At 40.4% G+C, this 23,201-nt stretch overlaps 1 protein-coding gene across 9 annotated transcripts in view; it reads right to left on the bottom strand.

The window, feature by feature from the left end:
• The window catches only part of brd4 (bromodomain containing 4), a 182,172-nt gene that overhangs the window by 86,423 nt on the left and 72,548 nt on the right, over nt 1–23,201 (bottom strand). For all 9 annotated transcript variants that reach the window (XM_072564153.1, XM_072564154.1, XM_072564156.1 and 6 more), the window contains exons 3-5: nt 7,575–7,712; nt 4,144–4,285; nt 286–590 (exon numbers count right to left, since the gene is read on the bottom strand). In XM_072564153.1, coding sequence (XP_072420254.1) covers nt 286–590; nt 4,144–4,285; nt 7,575–7,712 — 585 coding nt within the window. The remainder of the gene's footprint in view (nt 1–285; nt 591–4,143; nt 4,286–7,574; nt 7,713–23,201) is intronic.

Below are 23,201 nucleotides of genomic sequence, written 5' to 3'. Positions count from 1 at the left end.
TTTGTTGGACCTTCTCAGTCATCTGTTCTCCCAGTGCCCAGTCTGGAGAATGAATGAGTTACGACTAATTAATTCAAATAGGGGTTATACGAAATACAACTAAATAAAATCTTTGCAAAGTTCAGAGTAAGCAGTTTATCCACTCAAAAAATACACAAGTATACTTGATAAAACATTCAGGACTTCGCTGATTCAAATTCTCTGTTGGAATTTAGATGACTCAAGTCTAAAAGATGAAAGTATAGAGGACAAAACCAGTGGAAAAGCTACTGAAAGATTACTGACCTTTGAAGGTTGTGAAGCTGTTGTCATTACTGTTGTTGGCGTGAGGGTTGGCATTGGAGGAGCTGACGTATGTGGCGACACAGTCGTTGTTGGTGGCTGTACTATCAAATCAGGAGTCGCTGGAGGAAATGACTGGGGTGTGGGTGCTGGCACTGATACAGAAGGAAGTTGCGGCTGTGGTGGTGGTGGTTGAGATGCCTGAGGTGCCCGCTGGGGTGGTTGCTGCTGTGGCTGTGTTGGTGCCAGTGCTGGCATTGTCGTCTGTGAGACAGTCTGTACAGTTGACATGTTGGGTTTAGACTGAACTAAACAAAAAACAAAATGATAATCTATATTAAATATTTAACCAGATTAAATCTCAACCCCAACAACAGAGATCTTGAAATTGGTCCCCACACAAAGATCAACCATTAACTATTATACACCACTTACTCTATAGTAATCAGGATTTAGCAGAAAACAATGGACAATTCTTTTAAAAGGTTTCCTTTTTAAGAAATGAGGCACCTCAATACTTCTCCCACCATACAAGCCAATCTCAATTAGGGGAGATACAATAGTAAGAAGAATCAACAACACTTTGCAAAAAACTAAAATTCACCTGATAGGATGCTAAAGGAAGAAAATGATTCAACACAGATGTCCCACATCATTAAGTGGTTGCATTCCATAAAAGTACAAGTTATGGAAAAGTTGTGTAGAGTAAATTATGCTCTAAGAACTTAAGTTAACAGTTAGCTCTCAAACAGTGTAGATTAATTAGCAACTGTGTTTGACATGGTGCCTTGCTATGCACAAAACCGCTGCTGCTTTTTCATACAGTTAAGGATAATTATTTGCTGGCATTTTAATGATTCCCAATATATCTCAATATCGGAAGATGTCAAAACTGGTATGCTCACAAATAAAATATTGTCTTTAAATATGATAGCGGTCGTTTGATTGCTTTTGACTTCCTGGGAGAACACTGGCTTGGGAAACATTCTACAACTGTATGTCTCGCATGCTGTGAGCATTTGCTGAAATGAAATATTTGGAATCTTCCAGGAAGGAAGAAAAAAAAATCACGTGAAGACAAAATACACAGACTAATCAATAAGGCTCCAACCCATTTAGGTGACTTCTTACTGATTTATGTAAATGCCAAATACTAAAATGGAAAGTTAAAGCAGTTAATGTATTAGAAACTCTTGCCATTACTGCCAACTTTAACTTGGAAACCTACTCATAATTGATACTTTTTCCCATAATCCCTCAGAAAAGCTGCTTAAGTTTAACAGTCAATATACAAGGACATTAATCATCTTGATGCTTGGAAATTCTATAGCACTATAACAATTCTTTCTGCTGACAGTTACATCAGTAGTGGTTGGTTAGCTATAGCAGTAACAATGATCCCACAACATCGCTATCAGTGAGTGGGGGTCTGGCACTAAAGCCACTAAATTCAGTTAACTGAAGAGGCCTAGTCACTCAAGAGAATAGATCCGCAAATTCTTAAGTGATCTAGCCAGTAAATTACTTTAGGAATTTTAATCCACTGTCAGTTTATTTACAGAAAACCAAAATATAGAATTTAAATAGTCTAAGATTGCCACAAATGAAGCACTATGAGCACACAATTCACAAAAGGAGCTACCTGCTCTTATTTGATAAATGACACCCTTTACTCATAGGGCAAATCTATAATATTCTATTTAAGGCAAGAATGGATTGCCCTCACATAAAACACTGGCTTGTTGAAGTGTAGAATTTGACTGACTCAAGTAAATTAAAATGAATTAATTAATAGTCTTCCTGCATCATCTTTCTTTCAAGTCTTACAAGTGGAAGAGATTTGGGAAGGCAGCAGAGGTTATACTACTGCAGTCAATCAACTTAGCTGCTTACCAATTCAAGAACTGAAAAGCAGAGTTTTTTTTGTTTTCTCAGCTAAGTATCTGCCTAGTCCAAAAGAAAATCACCATGTTACATTATCAACCTAGATCAGAAATGGATTGTTTTCTGTTGCCTGTAATTCCCTGTAAGCACACAATCTAAGTCCAGAGCAGTAACAACTTATATTTATACAGCAGTTTGAACATAACAGAACTGCCCATGTTCCACAGCAGCATCCAGCAAACTATGACAGCATGCCAGTTAAGATGATGAGTAGAGAAGGCCAAAAGCTGGATCGAAGCAATGCCCTTTATGGAGTATTAGTACAGAGGCGGGTGAGTGGAGTTTGGAAATGAATTCCAGATTTAAGCAATAGGTTGATAGTAGTTAAGCACTAACAATATTCCAGTGTGTAACCAAAGCCTCTAGAAAAACAAATACGAACTATTCCCTACTTGGGATTCATTCTGGACTTGACAAAGTCAATAGGGTCTTGGTTTGCAATGTTACCAATCTCAGTAATAAAAATAACCCAAACCATCAGTCAGCCTTCCAGCATGGCATTACCAAAGGAATTAGTTACAGATTAATGCTATTAATTTGTTATTTATCCACAACCAAAAAAATCAATTCCTTGAAGCTAATGCAGGCAAAAGAATATTCTCTACAAGGAACCAAGTACCTGTGTAAAGATACCCTTGAGACAACATTGAAAAAAAATGGCAAAATGCATACCTAAAACAACAAAAAAATCACAACTTAATATAGGTCTTGCTATTTTTTATTGTCTATTTTATATGTAGGCTTACGCCCAAAACACCAATTCTCCTGCTTCTTGGATACTGCTGAACCTACTGTGCTTTTCCAGGGTCACTCTTTTCAATTCTTATCTCCAGCATCTGCAGACCTCGCTTTCTCCTACTTTATATGCATATTAATCAACTGTACTATTCCATCTACACCGCGCAACTGTGGTCAATATGCAAATTATGTTATCAGGATATTCTCAGTTTCAGGGCACCAGTTAATGGTTTATTGCTAAAACACTTCCTCAGCAGCTATTTTGCAACTCAAACAAAGGAAAATGCTATTAGCAGCAATCCTTATTTAATTTGTGCATATTAAGAGGGTGAAGACAAAGTTAGACCATCACATTTTAAACACAGGTCGAAAATAAGCATTCTCCTGGAAAGGTGTGATACATGTTTGCACTGCTGCTCAAGGGAACGAAGTAGAATTACTTGCTAAGAACATCTACAGTAACATTCAACAGCACTACTCAGGAGTTAGTGGTCACAATCCCTTCTTTTGTTTTACCTTTTATTGCATCCTTTAATGTCCTCATAACTAGATACATTCGACAAGCACAATTTTTTAATAAGGTAGATACAAAACTTAAAGATCAGTTTGGTCAAACTACTTGTCCTTCCAAAATCTTTTGTCAAGAGTATAACCAGGTAGAACACTTTACACAAACTAATTCAAAAAGAATGTTACAATGCTATCCCTTTAGTTCCAAAAGATAACATTTGGTGATATATTCAAAAAGTTAAACATACAAGTTAAATACCGGATAAAAATATGGTGAAGCAAAGTTTTAGAGCTACACTAGAAGAGAACTTGGATCAGACAGTTCACAATGTAGAGAAATTTATTTACAAGTAGGAGGAACAGCAAATACAGAAGGCCATATAATGCAAATATCAGTGGTTCAACAAACCACGATATCACATGTAATCAAACTAAGATGAAATTTCTTCATTCATAGCCTACAACAGCCCAGGCAACAAAACTATCTTCAAATTTAATAGTGGGTTCTTTGCTAAGTGAAACAATAACATAGCATGCTCGAAATGAAAATATGCAACCTTTTTAAATCACAGCGAAATGCACAAGCGAAGCAGTCAGTGCTAGGACAGGCATGAGATAGCCTGAACGAATCAGCCCCTAATTAAGGAATACAAGACAAAAAACATTTACCTGTTGTTTCCTTTCTGCCCCTACCCCGTGATCCTTTGGTAGGCTGTATGGGTATTTCAATCTCTTCTTGTGGCATTTCTGAAATTTTCTGAAGGAAGATCTTTTCCAAAGCTTCTGCCATTAAGACTATGTCATCTCCTTGCTGTTAATTAAATAATATCAATCAGTAGCAACAATTTAATGATAGCAATAAGCAAAGAAGATACTTAGTTCTTAATCTAACAGTTAAAAAGAAAGAAACTGTGAATGGAAACAGATTGCACAGAGGAAATATTGCAGCCCATTTACATTGAGCAACTTTGAGAAATGGTAACGAAACTAATGACATAGAACATAACATCTTAACAAAATAAACTTCAGTTATGTGCCGGGTATAAGCAGGTAGGGAAAGAGTGAAGTTCGGAGTTTTGTGAAATAAGACGTTCCGCTGAGCATGACTCAGATCAGATAAGAACATAAAGTTAACAATGGGGTGCTGGAGGCAAGGGTAATGAGTTAACAAGGTGGAAAAGCATTCATTATGTAGAACCATTTAACAATATTGAAAGCATTCAGTATGTAAGGTCAGTTTAACAAGGTGAAAAGTGTTCATTAGGTGAAGCCAGTTAAAGTTAAGAACATTCATTGTGCAAAAGCAGATGGCTTCTTTTTTGCTATAGACACTCGCTGATTGTAATGGTCATCCAATAAATATGTATGCTGCCTTATCTGAAAGCTCCTCCCTGTAAAATGATTATATAATTAAGAAACTGCTGTTCCAGAGAAGACAGAGAAATCATGTCCCTGTGCAAATGGGCGGTCGTTCTCTCTCCCTCCAAGGTCCAGAATAAGGATGAAGGAGGTAAAACTATATGGTGTCTTTGAGTGTTTTGCTTGGATTGAGGGAGGAAACGGGACGATCCTCTCACTACTGCAGAAATGCTGTTCCCCGACACTTCATGTCAGTTCTGACTAGGAGTCATCTCGACTCAAAACGTTCGGTTACTCACTCCATGGACACTGCCTGACTTGCTGTGATAGAGTCAGAGTCATACAGATGTACAGCACAGAAACAGACCCTTCGGTCCAACTTGTCCATGCCACCCAGATATCCTAACCCAACCTAATTCTAGCTGCCAGCCAGCCCATATCCCTCCAAACCCTTCCTATTCATACACCCATCCAAATGCCTTTTAAAATGATGCAACTGCACTAGCCTCCACCATTTCCTCTGGCAGCTCATTCCATTCATATACCACCTGCTGCATAAAATTGCCCCTTAGGTCTCTTTTATATCTTTCCCCCTTCACCCTCAACCTATGCCCTCTAGCTCTGGACCCCTAACCTCCACCCCAAGGAAAAGACTTGGTCTATCTTACCTATGCCACTCAAGATCTTAGTCATCCCTCAGCCTCCAACACTCCAGGGAAAACACCCCCAGCCTATTCAGCCTCTCTCTATAGCTCAAATCCTCCAACCCTGACAATGTTAAATTTCTTCTGAACCTATTCAAACTTGACAATACCCTTCTGATAGGAAGATTAGAATTGCATGCAATATTCCAAACGTGGCCTAAACAATGTCCTATACAGCCACAACATGACCTCCCAACTCCTGTACTCAATACTCTGACCAATAAAGAAAAGCATACCAAATGCCTTCTTCACTATCTGAGACATGATTTCCCTCACACAAACCCAAGTTGACTATCCATAACCAGTTCTTGCCTTTCCAAATACATGTGCATCCTGTCCCTCAGAATTCAGTCCAACAACTTGCCCACCACTGATATCAGGCTCAGCGGTCTATAGTTCCCTGCCTTGTCCTTACCACCTTAGCCAACCTCCAGTCTTCCGGCACCTCAACTGTGACTATCGATGTTACATATATCTCAAAGGGGCTCAATAATCACTTTCCTAGCTTCCCACAGAATTCTACGGTGCACCTAAATCAGGTTGTGGGGATTTATCCACCTTTATGCATTGCAAGGCATCCAGCACTTCCTCTTCTGTAATACAGACATTTTTTCAAGATGTTAACATCTATTTCCCTGCATTCTATATCTTCCATGTCCTTTTACACAGTAAACACCAATGTAAAATACTCGTTTAAATATCTCTCCCATCTCTTGCAACTCCACACAAAGGCCAATATGCAATCTTTCAGGGGCCTATTCTCTCTCTAGTTACCCTTTTGTCCTTAATGTATTTGTAAATACCCTTTGGATTCTCCTTAACCCTATTTGCCAAAGCAATGTTCCCTTTTTGCCCTCCTGATTTCCCTCTTAAGTATACTCCCACTGCCTTTATACTCGAAGGATCTTCTCTATACTTGACATATGCTTCTTTTTTTTTTAAAACCAAACCCTCCAGTTCTTTCGTTATCCCTACACCTACCAGCCTTTGCTTTCACCCTAACAGAAATATGCTGCCACTGGACACTCAGTATCTCATTTCTGAAGGCTTCCCATTTTCCAGCATTTGTTGTTTTCAGTAGATTCCAGCATCAGCAATAATTTGCTCCTAAAGTAAGCAATTCCCGGCTCATTTCTGAATTAGACACAATTTGAGATCAAATACTGAGTACTACTAATGAGTAAACTGCACATCATCCAAGCAACAATGTAATCATTTAGCATCAATCTTTAATGACACCACCACATGTTCGCAAACGTAGCTGCAATTGTTTTTCTGCAGCCAGCTACTGTCTTGCAACACATCGCAGTGAACGGTGATTCAGATTCTGTTCAACTTACCAAAGAGAGATTTATACCCCTGAAGTTTGATTTCAACACAATAGCTGATAAATGAGGTGATTAACGTTGCTTTAAGTATTCACTAAGACCACTCATTTCAGAGTTACCCAGCATTTTATTTTCCAAAATACTATCACATCCCTTCATACAAAATTAAAAGCACAAACGTGATGCAACACTACACCAAGCATTTAATGTTCAATACCTGTGTCTTCACCTAAAGTTAAATCAAAATATTGTTGTTTTGCAGGGGACATAATAAAATGCATCATCTGACACCCCACAAAATGGAATGATCCAACAACTAGTATCACAAAACACCCCCTCATACCCAGTACCAAACATGCACTTCAGTAACAAAATAACTTGCATACACTTTCCAACTGGCACCTAATTGATGCTGAATAACATTGTATTGAGCGGAGGAGAGCCTATCCAGGAGCAGATCTTTTGGATACTGTTCGACATCAAAGAGAACTCCATCTTAAGGGGTTCCTATCTAACTAGGTTTACAATAGAAAACTGGTAGCTTGGGTGAGGTAACAGCTGAATGATATGATTCGGTTACGTTCACGCAAAGTTCAGAAAAGGAGGAAGTTTAATTATGAGCTTTTTCCTGGTACATGGAGGTGCTGTACATATACAGTATTATGTGCTGCTCCCCATGTTATTTACCTTAAATATGTCAAGATCTTACCTTATTATAAATGTAACAGTTGGTAAACATGGTATTGAAATCCTGAATACATTCTTGGGCGTTCAAGTAGTAATTGTTTTCTAAGCGCTTTTTAATTGTTCCCATATCCATAGGATTCTTGATGATTTTATAATAATCCTGAAAAGAGATTAATTAGATCAGTATAATCACCTGTTAACTTAAAATTACAGCCTTCAGGTGGAAAGGTAATCCTTATACCACACACTGGACAAAATTTCATTCAAACTTCATCAATAGTCTACATGTTCTCTACTGAGAGTTAATGCAACCATTGACTTAAGGGCTTTTGCCCGAAACGTCGATTTTGAAGTTCCTTGGATGCTGCCTGAACTGCTGTGCTCTTCCAGCACCACTAATCCAGAAATTGACTCCATAAGCACCATTTACGTGCCAGGTGAGAGCAAACGCATTGATACAGGCAACTTCATGCAGAACCTTCACATTCAGTTTACAGAGGCAATTCCAAAGTCAACAGTTAATACAATCAGGTGAAATAAATGATTAGTTAGGCACTATCTACATAAATTACTGCTTCCATAAGAAACCCAACTAGAACATTAAATGAAAACCTTGTCATCTTTAGTAATTTTTAAAATTGAGACAAAATTGCCAAATATATAGTTAATGATGAAAGAATCTGCATCTGAAAGCAATGGTCAACTGGAGATCCCACTATTACCACAAACTCAGCACGATATTCCTGAGCCTTCCTTCACTCAGAAATGATTTTTAAGTTCAAAAAGGAAACGTAGCATTATGTTGTTAAAGAACATTAACGCATAGCACATTATGCTCAAGAACCTACCATACGTAGAATAAAGAATTCTGCAGACACTGCACGAAGCCCAACATAAAAACAAACATACATCACCCCCATGCATTCCAATCCCAAAATTGAAGGGAAAAAATGCGATCGATCACAAAACAAGTCCAATTTTATGCCGTTCCCAACCAAGGATGTTCTCAACACAACCTGGGAGGGAAGCAGAATGCAGGGGAAAACAAAATTAAAATTTGGCTTCCAAAAAAAAGAGTTAAGATTAAAAAAAAGATGCTTTGAGATATGGACAGAGTTTTGAAGACAACAGTGGAGCTTAAGGTTATAGGATGCTTAACTGCTTGGTTATCTGCTCCCAAAGTGGCTTCACACCCAAGGCACAACACAATTAGTATCACAGCTCTTCAGCTCAATGGGCACCAGGACCCTGCGGTCAACATATTTTCAGAGCTGCAAATTGTTAAAAGTAGTTTTAGCCATTTCTTCCAAAAGCCAAATGAAAAAGAAATGTAGTTTTAGTAAAATCGAGACAAATTCCATGGAGGTACAGTCCATCTTTCAGAGAGTGTCCCCTTCGGTAGTTCACCCATGTCTCTAATTCTATTCTGTTTATAACTAAATAAAGCTCTGTGGATTTGTGCTAAAACACGGGAGATATTGGCAGAGTGGTATATTTCATTGGACCTGTAACTCAGGGCACAAGTTCAATAATCCAAAGTCGCAGAACACTCGAGTACAACTGGGTCATAGTCCCTCTCTAAAAGGCATTGAGGGTCTACCAACACCACATGGACTGCAACAGTTCAAGCCGACAACTCACCAGCACTTTCTCAAGCATCATTTTCCCAGCCATGCCCAAATCTTACAAATGCATAACAAAAAGTTCAATTCTGAAAACCACAGCTCAGTGGGTAAGCCAGTCAGTATTGAAATGAAAAGTGAGAATCTGTAACATAGAATGTTACAATAAGCAATGGTCAATCTAGTTAGTTGATATCTTTTAAATACTTGGTCTACGTACTGGTCAAATTGATAGCAACATGGTGAACTTTGATTTTAAATCTGCCTCAAAGCGATCTTGGAAACTACTCCGTTAAGGGTTGAAAGATCGATAATAAATAATGGCCTCATCAGCAAAAGCCTCTGCTTGTTGATCAATGTATTAAACAAGTAAATTCAGTAATATGCATTTGATATGATAAATCAGAAAAACAACCAGGAAGCCTCCAGTGCCATGAAAACAAAAACTATTGATTAAAATATCTGAGGAATAAGTGGAAGAAGAAACCACTCAGTTGTGATCAGCAACTTCCAAAATGGAAGGTGGCAAAGTCAACTTCAAGTCAAGGGACTGGTTCTGAAAAAAAAAGAGTCATTGAACTCGAAATTTTGTTTCTCTTTAGCTGCAGCCAGATCCACAAGATTTCAATAGCGCTTTCTGAAATTTCACCCAGCTTTTCTTTGCAACTATCAAACCACTGGAAGACTCCAAAAGGAGCAATGGCACAATAACCTTCTGTATGTTTGGTTGAACATTCCAATATACAGGTGGAGCTTGGTCATGATACCAACTACTGCACTGTCAAAGTCTCAAGCGCATAGCTTCCAGACAGAACACAGCCGATGTTGAGCAAATATGCAAGCGGCTTACTTAGAATCATGGACTCATGCAGCACAGAAACAGATCTTTCAGTCCAACCCCAGGCTGAACATCAACCCAAAGTAAACTCATCCCATCTGTCTGCTCATTGCCCATATCCCTCCAAACCTTCCCTGTGCATGTATGTATCTATCCAAATGTCTTATAAACACTTGATAATTGTACCCACGTCCACCACTTCCTCAGGAAGTCCATTCCTCACTCGAGCCCACCCTGTGCAAAAAATTTGCCCATCTTTTTAAAATTTTTGTCCTCTCACCTTAAAAATGCACCTCCTAATCTTGAAATCACCCATCCTGGGGCAAAGACAATTGCCATTAACGACCAAAAGCAGCACTTTCTCTATACCAAACCAATTTCTGCTACATCCCTTCCATTTCAGGTCTCTGGTTTCAGCTTTATCTGCCTCCAAATAGTCACAGACTTGATGGAAGTCCAAGTAAAATCTACTGCTTTTGACCTCATTCTCACAGCCACGGTTAATGCTATGTACAAGAAACAGTTTTCATCGGTACTTGTGGAGACCAAGTATATTCTTCACAATGAAGACAGTCCACATGCCACCATGAAAGCAGAGACATACAAAAAGATTGTATGGGCATAAATGGCAAAATCCATGAACTATGATAAACTCATGAACAGTCACATCACCTACTCCTTTTAACCTAACTCAGTGGGGCCAAAGTGCTACCTGCTCCAGAGAGGTACTTAATATCTATGAACAAATTGATTATAAAATATGCAAAAGTTTGATTGAATGCAAAATGTAGAAGGGTGCAGAAGATCACCTCAGAATGAAGTATCAGCTTAATAAGCTGCTATACGGGGATACACACTTAAGTCCAGTCAATTCTATGAAGTAAAATAAGGTGGTACACAATATTGCAGATTATAATCACCAGCAATAACGTGCACAAAAGATTGCCAGTGCTCTCGCCAAGATACTTTGACTATGTTACATAACCATCCACCACAGATTGTTTTGCTCTAAACTAGCTTTTTGCGTTATCCAAAATCTCTTCTACCCACTTTTAGTAACCACAATTTTGCTTCCGAGTGACAGACACTGAATTATGATCTTACGTCCACCTCCATTTCCTTCCTTAAATCTACCAGTTAAATTCAAGCCCCCCTCTTCACATATCAGTAATCAATACCTACTGATCAAGAATACCAACACTAGAAAGAGTTAAATGCATCAAGGAATGATTGTGAACTAGCAATAGCTGAACAGTCAGAGACCAATGGTGGATCTACCAACAACACCCACATAGAGAGAGAAAAAAAATTAGACCCTATTAGACAATTTGCGTTCTGAGAACCACTCAAGGTTCAGATCTCATCCCAACCCTGATCAAAAACTGGGTTTACAATTTAGTCGCAAGGAAGCAAGTAGCATTCAGCTCAATATGACAGCAGGGAAGTTGAAAGCATGTTCCTCTTTTCCAGAGGCTACAATTACACCATGTAGGTTAAAACAAACAAGCTTCCAATGAAAACTCAGTAAAAAATCAGACAACACCAGGTTATAGTCCAACATGTTTAATTGGAAGTACACTAGCTTTCAGAGTGTCACTCCTTCATCAAGTGGTAGTGGAGGGCTCAATCCTAACAGAATTTATAGCAAAGATTTAGTGTGATGTAACTGAAATTATACACGAAAAACTGATTGTCTGTTAAGCCTTTCACCTGTTAGAATACCATGATAGTTTCACTTCTTTCATGTATAAATCACAAAACCTTTTTTTTAAAGTTACATTCTTGGGTTAGCTGTTAACAATGTTGATAGCTAGACGATATGTTGAAGGTGTTAGCCCCCTGCGTTCTCGGTCTCTGCCATGATGTTTAGTTTGATTCTAATCTAAAAAGTGAGATAACGGAGTTTTACATGAATTCATGCAGTTTTTGAGCAAAGTACAACATAACCCTGCAAGTACAAATTCAGCCCACAAAATGTGTGTGCATGTGGGTCGTTGTCTGTCTGGGTTGGGGGTTGAGTGTGAGAAAGCGTGTGTGTGTAGTGAGTGCACAGTGTCTTAAGTCTGTGAGGGGGTGCATTGAGTGTGTGCGTGCATGCAAAATGGTGGTCACCTGTAATGAGACATGAACCCAAGGGTCTGGTTGAGGCCCTCCCTATGGGTACCGAACTTAGCTATCAGCCTCTGCTCGGCTACTTTTCGCTGCTGCCTGTCCCGAAGGTCAGAGTTCAAATGTCCTGAACCACTGAAGTGTCCCCAACTGGGAGGGGACACTCCTGTCTGTTGATTCTTGTGCAGTGCCCACTCATCCGTTGTCGTAGCCTTTGCTCGGTTTCCCCAGAGTAACATGCCTCCGGGCATCCTTGCTTGCAATGTACAAGATAGACAACGTTGTCTGAGTCACATGAGTACCTGCCATGTACAAGGTGGGAGGTGTCCCCACGTGTAATGGTGGTATCTATGTCCACACTTTGACACATCTTGCAGCGCCTACCGTGACAGGGTTGTATGGACACCCACACAGTTACCGACACACACACACACACTCTCCCTCAGACTTAAGACACTCTGCACTCACTCTACACACACACACACACACTTTCTCACACTCAACCCCCAACCCAGACAGACAGACAACGACCCACATGCACACATTTTGTGGGGTGAATTTGTACTTGCAGGGTTACATTGTATTTTGCTCAAAAACTACATGCATTCATGTAAAACTCAGTTATCTCACTTTTTAGATTAGAATCAATCTAAACATCATGGCATAGACAGAGAACATGGGGCTAACACCTTCAACATATTGTCTAGCTATCACCATTGTTAACAGCTAACCTGAGAATACAACTTTTTTTAAAAAGGTTTTGTGAAACTATCATGGTATTCTAACAGATGAAAGGCTTAACAGACAATCAATTTTTCAATGTTTAATTTCAGTTACATCACACTAAATGTTTGCGATAAATTCTTTGTTAGGATTGAGCCCTCCACCACCTGATGAAGGAGCAATGCTCCGAAAGCTAGTGTGCTTCCAATTAAACTTGTTGGACTATAACCTGGTGCTGTGTGATTTTTAACTTTGTACACCCCAGCCCAACACCGACATCTCCAAATAATGAAAAGAGATACCCAATTTTTCTCTGAAGCCAGAAAGCAATGAAGGCAGGGTCACTGGACTATTTTTAAAGCCAGGTTTGACACCACTGCCAGTCACAAATCTAAGAGTACAGGGTGTAGACAACAAAAAGGAGTTAAAGTCACGACCAGAACAGGAACGACCTTAGCAAATGGATTTTAAAAAACGGACAACATCAGGTTGTAGTCAGATAGGTTTATTTGGAAGTACTAGCTTTCAGAGTGGTAGCCCTTCATCAAATAACTAGGGGGCAGGATTACAAGACAGAAGATCACAGCATCATGCAATTAAAACAACATATTGAACAAGCCCAGACTGCTGATAAGTCTTTCATCTTTTGGAATGGGTTGTGGGTTTTGATGGATCAAAATGTAAATCCCTGAACTTCTAAGTCACATTTGGGAGATAACTTGCATTTTGTAACAAAAGGTGACATGAGCTCAGACAACGTATTAAAGATGCGAGGTTAGTCGTCTGAATCGCAATCCTGAGTGAGACTGGCTTTATTTCTCAAGTAGGAATTTATAAAATGTTATATGGATCGACTGCCTACAAATTGTGTTTTTTGAGCTAAAATAGAAAGTATCCGCAGAGACCAATGGTGGATATACTAGCAACACCCACATCCAGAGGAGAAAACAAAGTTAGACCCTACAATTTGATTTCCGCGATCCACTCAAGGTCCAGATCTCATCCCAAACCCACCCCCGTGCCAGAGAGGTTCACAGCCTTTTCTGGAACACCAGTTGCTTAATTAATTATATACTAATTTTACAGGGAGGAGCATCCAGATACGGCAACATACATATTTATTGGGTGACCGTTACAATTAACGAGTGTCAATAGCAAAGATTAAGCCATCTGCTGTTACACAATGAAAGTTATTTACCTTAACTGGCTTCACATAATGAATACTTTTCACCCTGTTGAACTGACCTTACATACTGAATGCTTTCAATATTGTTAAATAGCTCTACACAAAAACCAAAACTTAACCCTTACCCTACCTGCTCATACCTAATACAGATTCTCAGGGAGGTGGGAGTGTGGAGCACTTGGGAGAAAAGATTTTGATAATGAACACTTTTGACTTTATTAAATTGACTTTACATACTGAATTCTTCCAATATTGCTAAATGGCTCTACATACCAAATGCTTTTCTACCTTGTTTACCCATTACCCTTGCCTCTAGCACCCCACTGTTAAGTGCAAGTTCTTATCTGATCTGCATCTTGCTCAGCTGAACCTTGTTTCACTAAATTCAGAACTTAATTATTTCCTTGCCTGCTTATACCCTATACAGAGCTGAAAATGTGTTGCTGGAAAAGCACAGGTCAGGCAGCATCCAAGGAGCAGGAGAATCGACGTTTCGGGCATGAGCCCTTCTTCAGGAATGGCATTCCTGAAGAAGGGCTCATGCCCGAAAAGTCGATTTTCCTGCTCCTTGGATGCTGCCTGACATGCTGAGCTTTGCCAGCAACACCATTTTCAGCTCTGATCTCCAGTTCTCTCTTTCTCCTCGAAGATTTATACCCTATACACACAATGTCACACACCAATCCAACATCTTAGCAAGTGGGGCAGGCTCAAACACCTTGGTCTACCTCTATGCCTAATTTGTATGCAAGTAGGATCTGTGATGTACTACAGAAACATACACGTCAAACACCACTCACTACTTAATTCATCTATATTCCTTTACAGACACGTTACTGCCTCAAATTACTTTTCCTATGGGTGCCATGTGCAAATGGAGCCACAATGTATTCAAAGTTATGGAAGATAGTAGAGATTACATTGATCCCTGTGGTGGTCATCACCATAGCCTAACAACATGAAAGTGATCACTGTTCTCTATGCTGTGTTTCCTGGCAATAACTAAGCCTTCATCCATACGAGTACATTATCACCTACACCAGTGCTTATAATCAAGGTTATTTCAAGGATCAAGAGCATGAAAATCTAGTTGACCATAAACATCAGTCCTTCCACATCTTTGAACCAACTTTAATTCCTTACTAAATACCATTATGCAAAGACCATTAACTCTACATCTGCAGCAGTTCAACGATAGTCAATAGCCTTCTTAGAAAATCTAGCAAATCTAGCCTTTCCAGCCTCACATTCATTAAGGACAAAACTAGTTTGTCCATCACTTCGCCAGTTGGTACACTTCCCTCAACTAAACAGATATATAGTGCAACCTCAAAACCTTTATTGAGCTACTGTGTCTGAAAGTTCAGAGTAGAGGGGTGACATTGCGACAGGAAAGGCTTGATGTTTAGTTCGAAAAAAGGGTCACTGGATGAGAAACATCAACTCTGCTTTTGCTTCACAAATACCGCCAAACGTGCTGAGATCAACACCATTCACAACATTTCAGATACTAAAGCAGTCAATGTTCAAATGTAACAAGATCTAGACAACATTCAGGCTTGGGCTGGTAAATGGTAAGTAAACATTCATACTACACAAGTGTCAGGCAATGACTGCCTCCAATACAAACGAATGATTAGTTTTATTGCCATGTGCATTTCAATAAGAAAAACCGTAAAGTATAGTGAAAACATTTTCCACTGTCTCCATAATCCAGTACAATTTTGAACAGTTTTAAATACAGAAAGGTTCAGCTTAAAGATAATCCATCAGTCTTCAACCAGCTCATCATCTGTCCTCCAACACCTACATCTGCCCCAACCAATGAAGTCACCAATCTTTAGGCGCCATCTTTCACCACTGGGTTGATTATTCTCAGCCACCAAAGGGAAGGTGATGGCCTTATGGTATTAATCGCTAGACTATTAAGCCATAAACTAAAGTTCAGTAAGGCCCTTGATAAGGTTCCCCATGGTAGGTTGATGGAGGTGAAGTCGCATGGGGTCCAGGGTGTACTAGCTAAATAGATAGAAAACTGGCTCAGCAACAGAAGACATTAGTAATGGAAGGGACTTCCTCAAAAAGGAGAACTATGACCAGTGGTGTTCCACAAGGATCCATACTGGGACCACTGTTGTTTGATATAAATGATTTGGAGGAAGATAATAGGTGGTCTGATTAGTGAGTTTGCAGATGACACTAAAATTGGTGGAGTAGCAGATAGTGAAGAGGACTGTCAGAATACAGCAGAATATAAATAGACTGGGAAGTTGGGCAGAGAAATTGCAGATGGAGTTCAATCCGGGCAAAGGTGAAGTGATGCATTTTGCAAGATCCAATTCAAGAATGAACTATACAGTAAATGGAAAAGCCCTGAGGAAAACGGATGTAGAGAGAGATCTGGGTTTCAGATCCATTGTACCCTGAAGGTGGCAACGCAGGTCGATAGTGTGGTCAAGGAGTACATTTTCCATGATCAGAGGGGGTATTCAGTATAAGATTTGGCAGGTCATCTTACACTTATATAAGACTTCAGTTCAGTCACATTTGGAATACTCGGTACAATTCTGATTGTCACGTTACCAAAAGGAGGAAACCCACACAGACATGGGGAGAACGTGCAAACTCCACACAAACACTTGCCCAAAGGGGGAATTGAACCTGGATCTCTGGCGCTGTGAGGCAGCAGTGCTGTCCATTGAGCCACCGTTTGGAGAAGGTGAAGTGGAGGTTCACCAGGATGTTGCCTGGTATGGAGGATGCTAGCTACGAAGAGAGGTTGAGTAGATTAAGATTATTTTCATTAGAAAGACTGAGGTTGAGGGGGGACCTGATCGAGGTGTGCAAAATCATGAGGAGCATAAACAAGGTGGATAGAAAGCAGCTTTATCGCAGAGTGGGGGACTCAATCACGACTTCAAAGTGGGGGGGGGGGGGGGGGAAGAGAAGAGGAGTTTAGGGGAGATATGCATGGAAAGTTCTTTATGCAAAGGGTGGTGGGTGCCTGGAACACGTTGCCAGCGGTGGTGGTAGACACAGGCATTTAAGATGCATCTTGACAGATACATGAATGGGCAGGGAGCAGACAGATACAGATCCTCAAAATAGGCGACAGGGTAAGAGGGGATCTGGATGGGCGTAAGCATGGAGGGCCAATGGGCCCATATCTGTGCTGGAATTTTCTTTGTTCTTTGACCGCAGTTCGAATCCTTCCATGGGAGATAGCAGATTGCGAATTCAATGAAGAAACCTGGAATTAAGAATCAACCGATGACCATGAAATCATGGCTGATTGTTGGAAAAACGTCCTTCAGGGATGGAAATCTGCTGTCCTCACCTGGTCTGGCCTACATGTGACTGCAGACCCACAGCAATGTGGTTGACTTTGACTTGCTCTCTGAAATGGCCTGACAAGCCATTCAGATGTACAAATCGCTACAAAGTCTAAAAAAAATGAAACTGGACAGATCACCTGACACCGACCTAGGTACTAGAAAAAGACAACAGCAAAAACAGCCCTGTCAAACCTTCAAAGTCTTCCTTACTAACACCGAGGGGCTACTGCCAAAATTGGAAGAGTCGTCTCAGACAATTCAAGCAACATAGTTATGGTTATGGAATTAAACCTTACAGACAATGTCCCAGACACCACCATCACTGGATATGTCCTGTCCCACTGGCAGGAGACACACAGCAGAGGTAGTAGTACAGTGGCACATAGTCAGAATGGAGTTGCCCTGGGAGTCCTCAACATTGACTCTGGACTCCACGAAGTCTCATGCCTTCAGGTTAAATGTGGGCAAGGAAACCTCCCGATTACCATATATTGTCCTTCTTCAGCTGGTGAATCGGTACTCCATGTTGAACATTTAGAAGCACGGAGGATGGCAAAGGCACAGAATGTAAATAGACAATAGGTGCAGGAGTAGGCCATACTGCCCTTCAAGCCTGCACCACCATTCATTATAATCATGGCTGATCATCCTCAATCAGTATCCTGTTCCTGCCTTATTTCCATAACCCTTGATTCCACTATCCTTGAGAGCTCTACCCAACTTTTTCTTAAACAAATCCAGAGACTGGGCCTCGGCTGCCTTCTGGGGCACCGCATTCCACACACCTACCACTTTCTGGGTAAAGAAGTTTCTCTTCATCTCTGTCCTAAATGGCCTACCCCTTAAACTTGGGTGAGGGACTTTAATGTCCACCAAGAGTGGCTCAGCAACACTACTACTGGTCCTATATAACTGCTAGAACTGGACCTGTAGGTTTTTTCCCTCACCACAAGTGGAAAAACATACTTGACCTCATCCTTACCAACCTGTCAGCTGCAGATGCATTTGTCCATTGTAGTATTAGTTAAGAGTGACCAGCACACAACCCTTGTGGAGACAAAACCTCATCTTCACATTGGGAGTAACCTGCAGCACGTTGCATGGCACTATCACTGTTCTGAATGGGACAGACTTCAAACCGATCTAGCAACTCATGATCGGGCATTCACGGGGTGCTGTGGGACATCGATAGCAGAATTGTAGCCCAGCACAATCTGTAATCTCATAGCCTGGCATATCCCCCACTCAACCATTACCATTAAGCAAGGAGGTGAACCCTGGTTCAATGGAGTGCGCAGAAAGACTTGCCAGGAGCAGCACCAGTCGTAGCTAAAAATGAGGTGCCAGCCTGGTAAAGTCAAACAGGACTACTTGTATGCCAAACAGCATATGCAGCAAGTGACAGACAGAACTAAGCAATCCCACAACAACCAGATCAGATCTAAATCCTGCAGTCCTGCCACATCCAAATAGTGGACAATTAAACAACTCACTGCAGGAGGCAGCTCCACAAATATCCTCAGAGATGGAACTGCCCAACACATCCAAACAAAGTATAAAGCTGAAGCATGAGCAATATTCAGCTAGAAGTACCATTTGGATTATTCATTTCAGCCTCCTCCAATAGTCCCCAGCATTATAGATACTAGTCTTCAGCCAATTCGATTCATCCCTTGTAGTATCAAGAAATAGTTGGATACAATGGGTACTGCAAAGGCTACGGGTTCTGACAACATTCTGGCAACAGTACCAAAGACTTACTCAAGGTTTACATACACATTTGTCGTTCCGGTGCCAATTGCCATAGTTGTGGATATGGTCACTGAGCTGGAAAGTTGATTTGCAGATGTTTCTTCCCCTGTCTCAGTGACATCTTCAGTGCTTTGCAGCCTCCTGTGAAGCACTGTTGCATTGTCTCTTCTGAAAGCTTACTTGATTCAATTCCTGCTGCTTACAATTGTTCGCTGTAGTGGCCAGTACACTAGGCAGAGTCTGTGTGTTTGTTGATGGGAGTCCATGGATGAGGGCCATGCTTCTAGAAATTCTCTGCAGTTTTCTGTTTATCTTGTCCTATGATCATAGTGTTGTCCCAGTCAAATTTGTGGTCCTTCTCATCTGTATGTATGGCTACTCAGGACAGTGGTTGTAGCTAGTTTGTTCATGGATGTGGATCATGTGCAAGAATAATGTAATTTACAAGATTTCATGCAAAGACGGCACAAAACACAATAGAGAACATACAGATAACTAGCAATCCACACCCACGACCAGTTGTCCTGAACAGCCATACAGGTGACAAGGACAACACCACGAATAGGACAGAGACATAGAATACTGTGATGAGTAACTCACTTCCTGACTGCCCAAAGCCTGTCCATCGACAAGGCAGAAATCAAGAGTGTGATGGAATGCTCCCCACTTGTCTACATGAGTGCAAATCCAACAACACTCTAAGCTTGACACTATCCAGGACAAAGTAGCCTGCTTCACTGGTACCACATCCACTGCCTTCAACACTGACGCTCAGTAACACCAATGTGTACTATCTGCAAGGTGCACTGTAGGAACTGAAAAGATTTTCAGACAGCACCTCCCAAATCCATGACCACTTCCATCTCGAAGGACACCTGCAGCAAATACATGGGAATACCAACACCTTCAAGTTCTCCTCCAAGCCACTCACCATCCTGACTTGGACATAAATCATTGTTAAAAATTATGGAAGTTCCCTCCCCAAAGGCATTGTGGATCAACCTACAGCACATAGACTCTAGCAGTTCAAGGAGGCAGCTCACCACCACCGGTTCTAAGCCAACTAGGGATGGGCAACAAATGCTGGCCAGCCAGTGATGCCCACACCAGCTCATTAAAAAAATACTCTCTGCCATAGATATCCAAATCCAGGAAATTAGCCTAGTATCTCAATTCTTTAGCACTCTGACAGCTTATTTGGTCTGTGAAGATAGTTCACTAGATCTTTAGCAAACCTGCCGATACAGCCTTCAAACATCTAAATACCTGTGTTTTCAGTTTTTATAAGTCAGAAGTTTTCTAAACTATCCTGGTCTGGAAATTTCAGATTAAACCTTTTTGTTAAACTCTGGTCCCTAAACAGCACCAAACTCAAGTGAGAAATTGAATTTAATTATAAACTCAACATTAGTATCTTCTGAGTGGAATTTTAAAAATTTGTTCATCCTAAATTCTTCAAACGGCGTACAAAGAAAATGGCCTTACATGTTAATTAATGGTATACATACAGGTTAACAGGTATGATCTTCTAATTGTTACAATCAAAGTCATATTGCAGAAAGGGAGGATGATTCTGGGAAGGGGATGAGACAATCATGGTTAACCAGGGACGTTAAAGATATTAAATTGAAAGAAAAAATACATAGTGTGGCAAAGATTGGCAGTAAACCAGACAATTGGGATTTATTTTTGAGGTTTTAAGTAATATCAGGAATAGAGAAGTCAAAATGAACACAGGCCCCTTAGAGAATGAGGTTGAGGAAATAACACTGGAAAACCAGGAAATAGTGAATGAGTTAAATACTTTGCATCAGTTTTCATAGCAGAAGACTCTAATAGGGTGACAAAATTACTAAATAATCAAGTGGCACTTCCATTGCCAGCTCTTTCCATATGCATACCACCCTCAAAAAAGTTACCTCTCAGGTCTTTTATTCTTTCCCTAAGCTCAAACTAATGCTCTCGTCCTGGATTTCCCAACCCTGGGAAGAAGATAGAGTGTATTCACCCTATCCATGTGTTTCATGATCTTACACTCAAAAGGACCCCCTTCAGTCTACTACACTCGAAAGAGAAAAGTCCTAGCTTGTCCAACCTCTCCCTATAACTCAGACCTAGAGTCCAGCCAACATCCTTGTAAATTTCTTCTGCACTCCTTCCAGTTGAATAACATCCTTCAGATAGCAAGGTGATCAAAACTGAACACATTACTCCAAGTGCAGCCTCACCTAGCTGTACAACTGCAAGATAAGTCAGCACAGCTTTGTGAAGGAGAAACATGCCTGACAGATTCAATAGAATACTTTGAGAAAGCAACAAGCAGAATATACAGGAAGCAACAGATGAATCATATTTCGATTTTCAAAAGGTACCATACATTAAGCTACTTAAGGGGTTTTGGAGGTAGTTTTTAGCATGGATAACATAAGAAAATGTAAGAACAAAAAAATTCCCTCCCTTTTTAAGGGAAGAGTGCAGACAGCTGAGGAACAAATTTGGGAGCTCTCATGTATGAGTCACAAGAAGCTAGCATAAAGTTTTGTAGATAATAGGTGTCATGAATTGCTGTGTTAAAAAGGGCAAAATTGTAAAATGAAAGAAAGAAAGCACTGCATCATTCCTTTAAGTGCTTTTTATGCTTAAAGTTTTGAAAATGAATGCCTGTGGGCAGCAGTTGCAAGTGCTCCAATTGACACACTGTACCAAAAAGCCATTCAGTTCACAGCATTTTTACCCAGACAAGTTTAAATCCAACCAATTGGTTTAAAAAGACACCTGGAGACAAAGGACCAATGAAATTCAAATCTGGTGTTGACAACTTGAAACCAATCATAAGAATTTGATGTCTCATGGGGGTATATAACAAAGGAGCAATTGGACAGAGAAGGAACAGTCAACTGCCAATTCAAGATGAAGAACTTTCCAGCACTAAGGAAAAAAAAGCAGCATCTACCTGCAAAGGTACATGGCATAATCAGCGAATATTTTTGACACCAGAAAATAACTAAGGCTGCATTTTAGACAGGAAGATGACAGAAGATGATACAAAGTTCAGGAGGATCCACTGTGACCTTTGACAGACTACATTTAAATTCACTGTTCTTATTAACTGGATCTATGTGGAACCTGCTACTGAAACACCATACCAACAGAATTTAATTTAGTTAGGGAATAGTTAGGGAGTAATTGTTCAGTTCGTTAGGAATTCTGTTAATTTGCTCACTGTTGGAGTTAGGTAAATAAATTGTTACTTGTTAATTGTAGAGTGAGTGTAAGCATTTCATTTCCTTTACGACAGATTGCAGGGGAGTGAGGCAAGTTCTCCCACTTGCCACACTTATCAGATTACAAAAGCAAGATGCGCCTCTCTGGGTGCTTCAGTTTTAATTATCAGACAAGGGTCAACCTCCGTTTTGTAACAATAAAGAATGCAAATGGAATCTTGGTCTTTATTTGAAAAGAAACAATGTAGGAAGGACTTGCTAAAACAATACAAGGCACTCATCAGACCATAGATGAAATACTGTCAATAGTTTTAGCCACCTTATCTAAAGAAGGATATGCTGGCATTAGAGGCAATAAAAAGGCTGTTCATAGAACAGATAGAATCCCTACAGTGTGGAAGCAGGCCATTTGGCCCAACAAGTCCACACCAAAACTTCGAAGTGTATCCCACCCAGATTCATTGCCCTACCCTATTACATTCCCCTGACGAATGCACCCAGCCTACACATCCTGAACACTATGGACAATTTAGCATGGCCAATTCACCTGACCTGCACATATCTGGATTGTGGAGGAAATCCACACAGACACTGGAGAATAAGCAAACTCCACAAGGACAATCACTTGTGGCTGAAACCAAACCCAGGGTCCCTGGTGCTGTGAGGCAGTAGTGCTAACCACTGAGTTACCGTGCTGCCATTCACTCAGTCAAATGTCTCAAAATACCAGCTCTTTTGGGACAAAGCAAAATTGGCAACTGAATAGCATGCTGAGAATGAAATTTAAATAGCAACTTGCAGAATTCTTAACCAAATTAGATCAGGCCAGACAGATATGCAAGCTATTTACCTTGACTGAC

The sequence above is a fragment of the Chiloscyllium punctatum genome, chromosome 46 (genome assembly GCF_047496795.1).
Source record: "Chiloscyllium punctatum isolate Juve2018m chromosome 46, sChiPun1.3, whole genome shotgun sequence".
Taxonomy (NCBI): Eukaryota; Metazoa; Chordata; class Chondrichthyes; order Orectolobiformes; family Hemiscylliidae; genus Chiloscyllium; species Chiloscyllium punctatum.
Note: the sequence above shows the minus strand (reverse complement) of the source record. Positions and strands in the feature narration are given on the sequence as shown.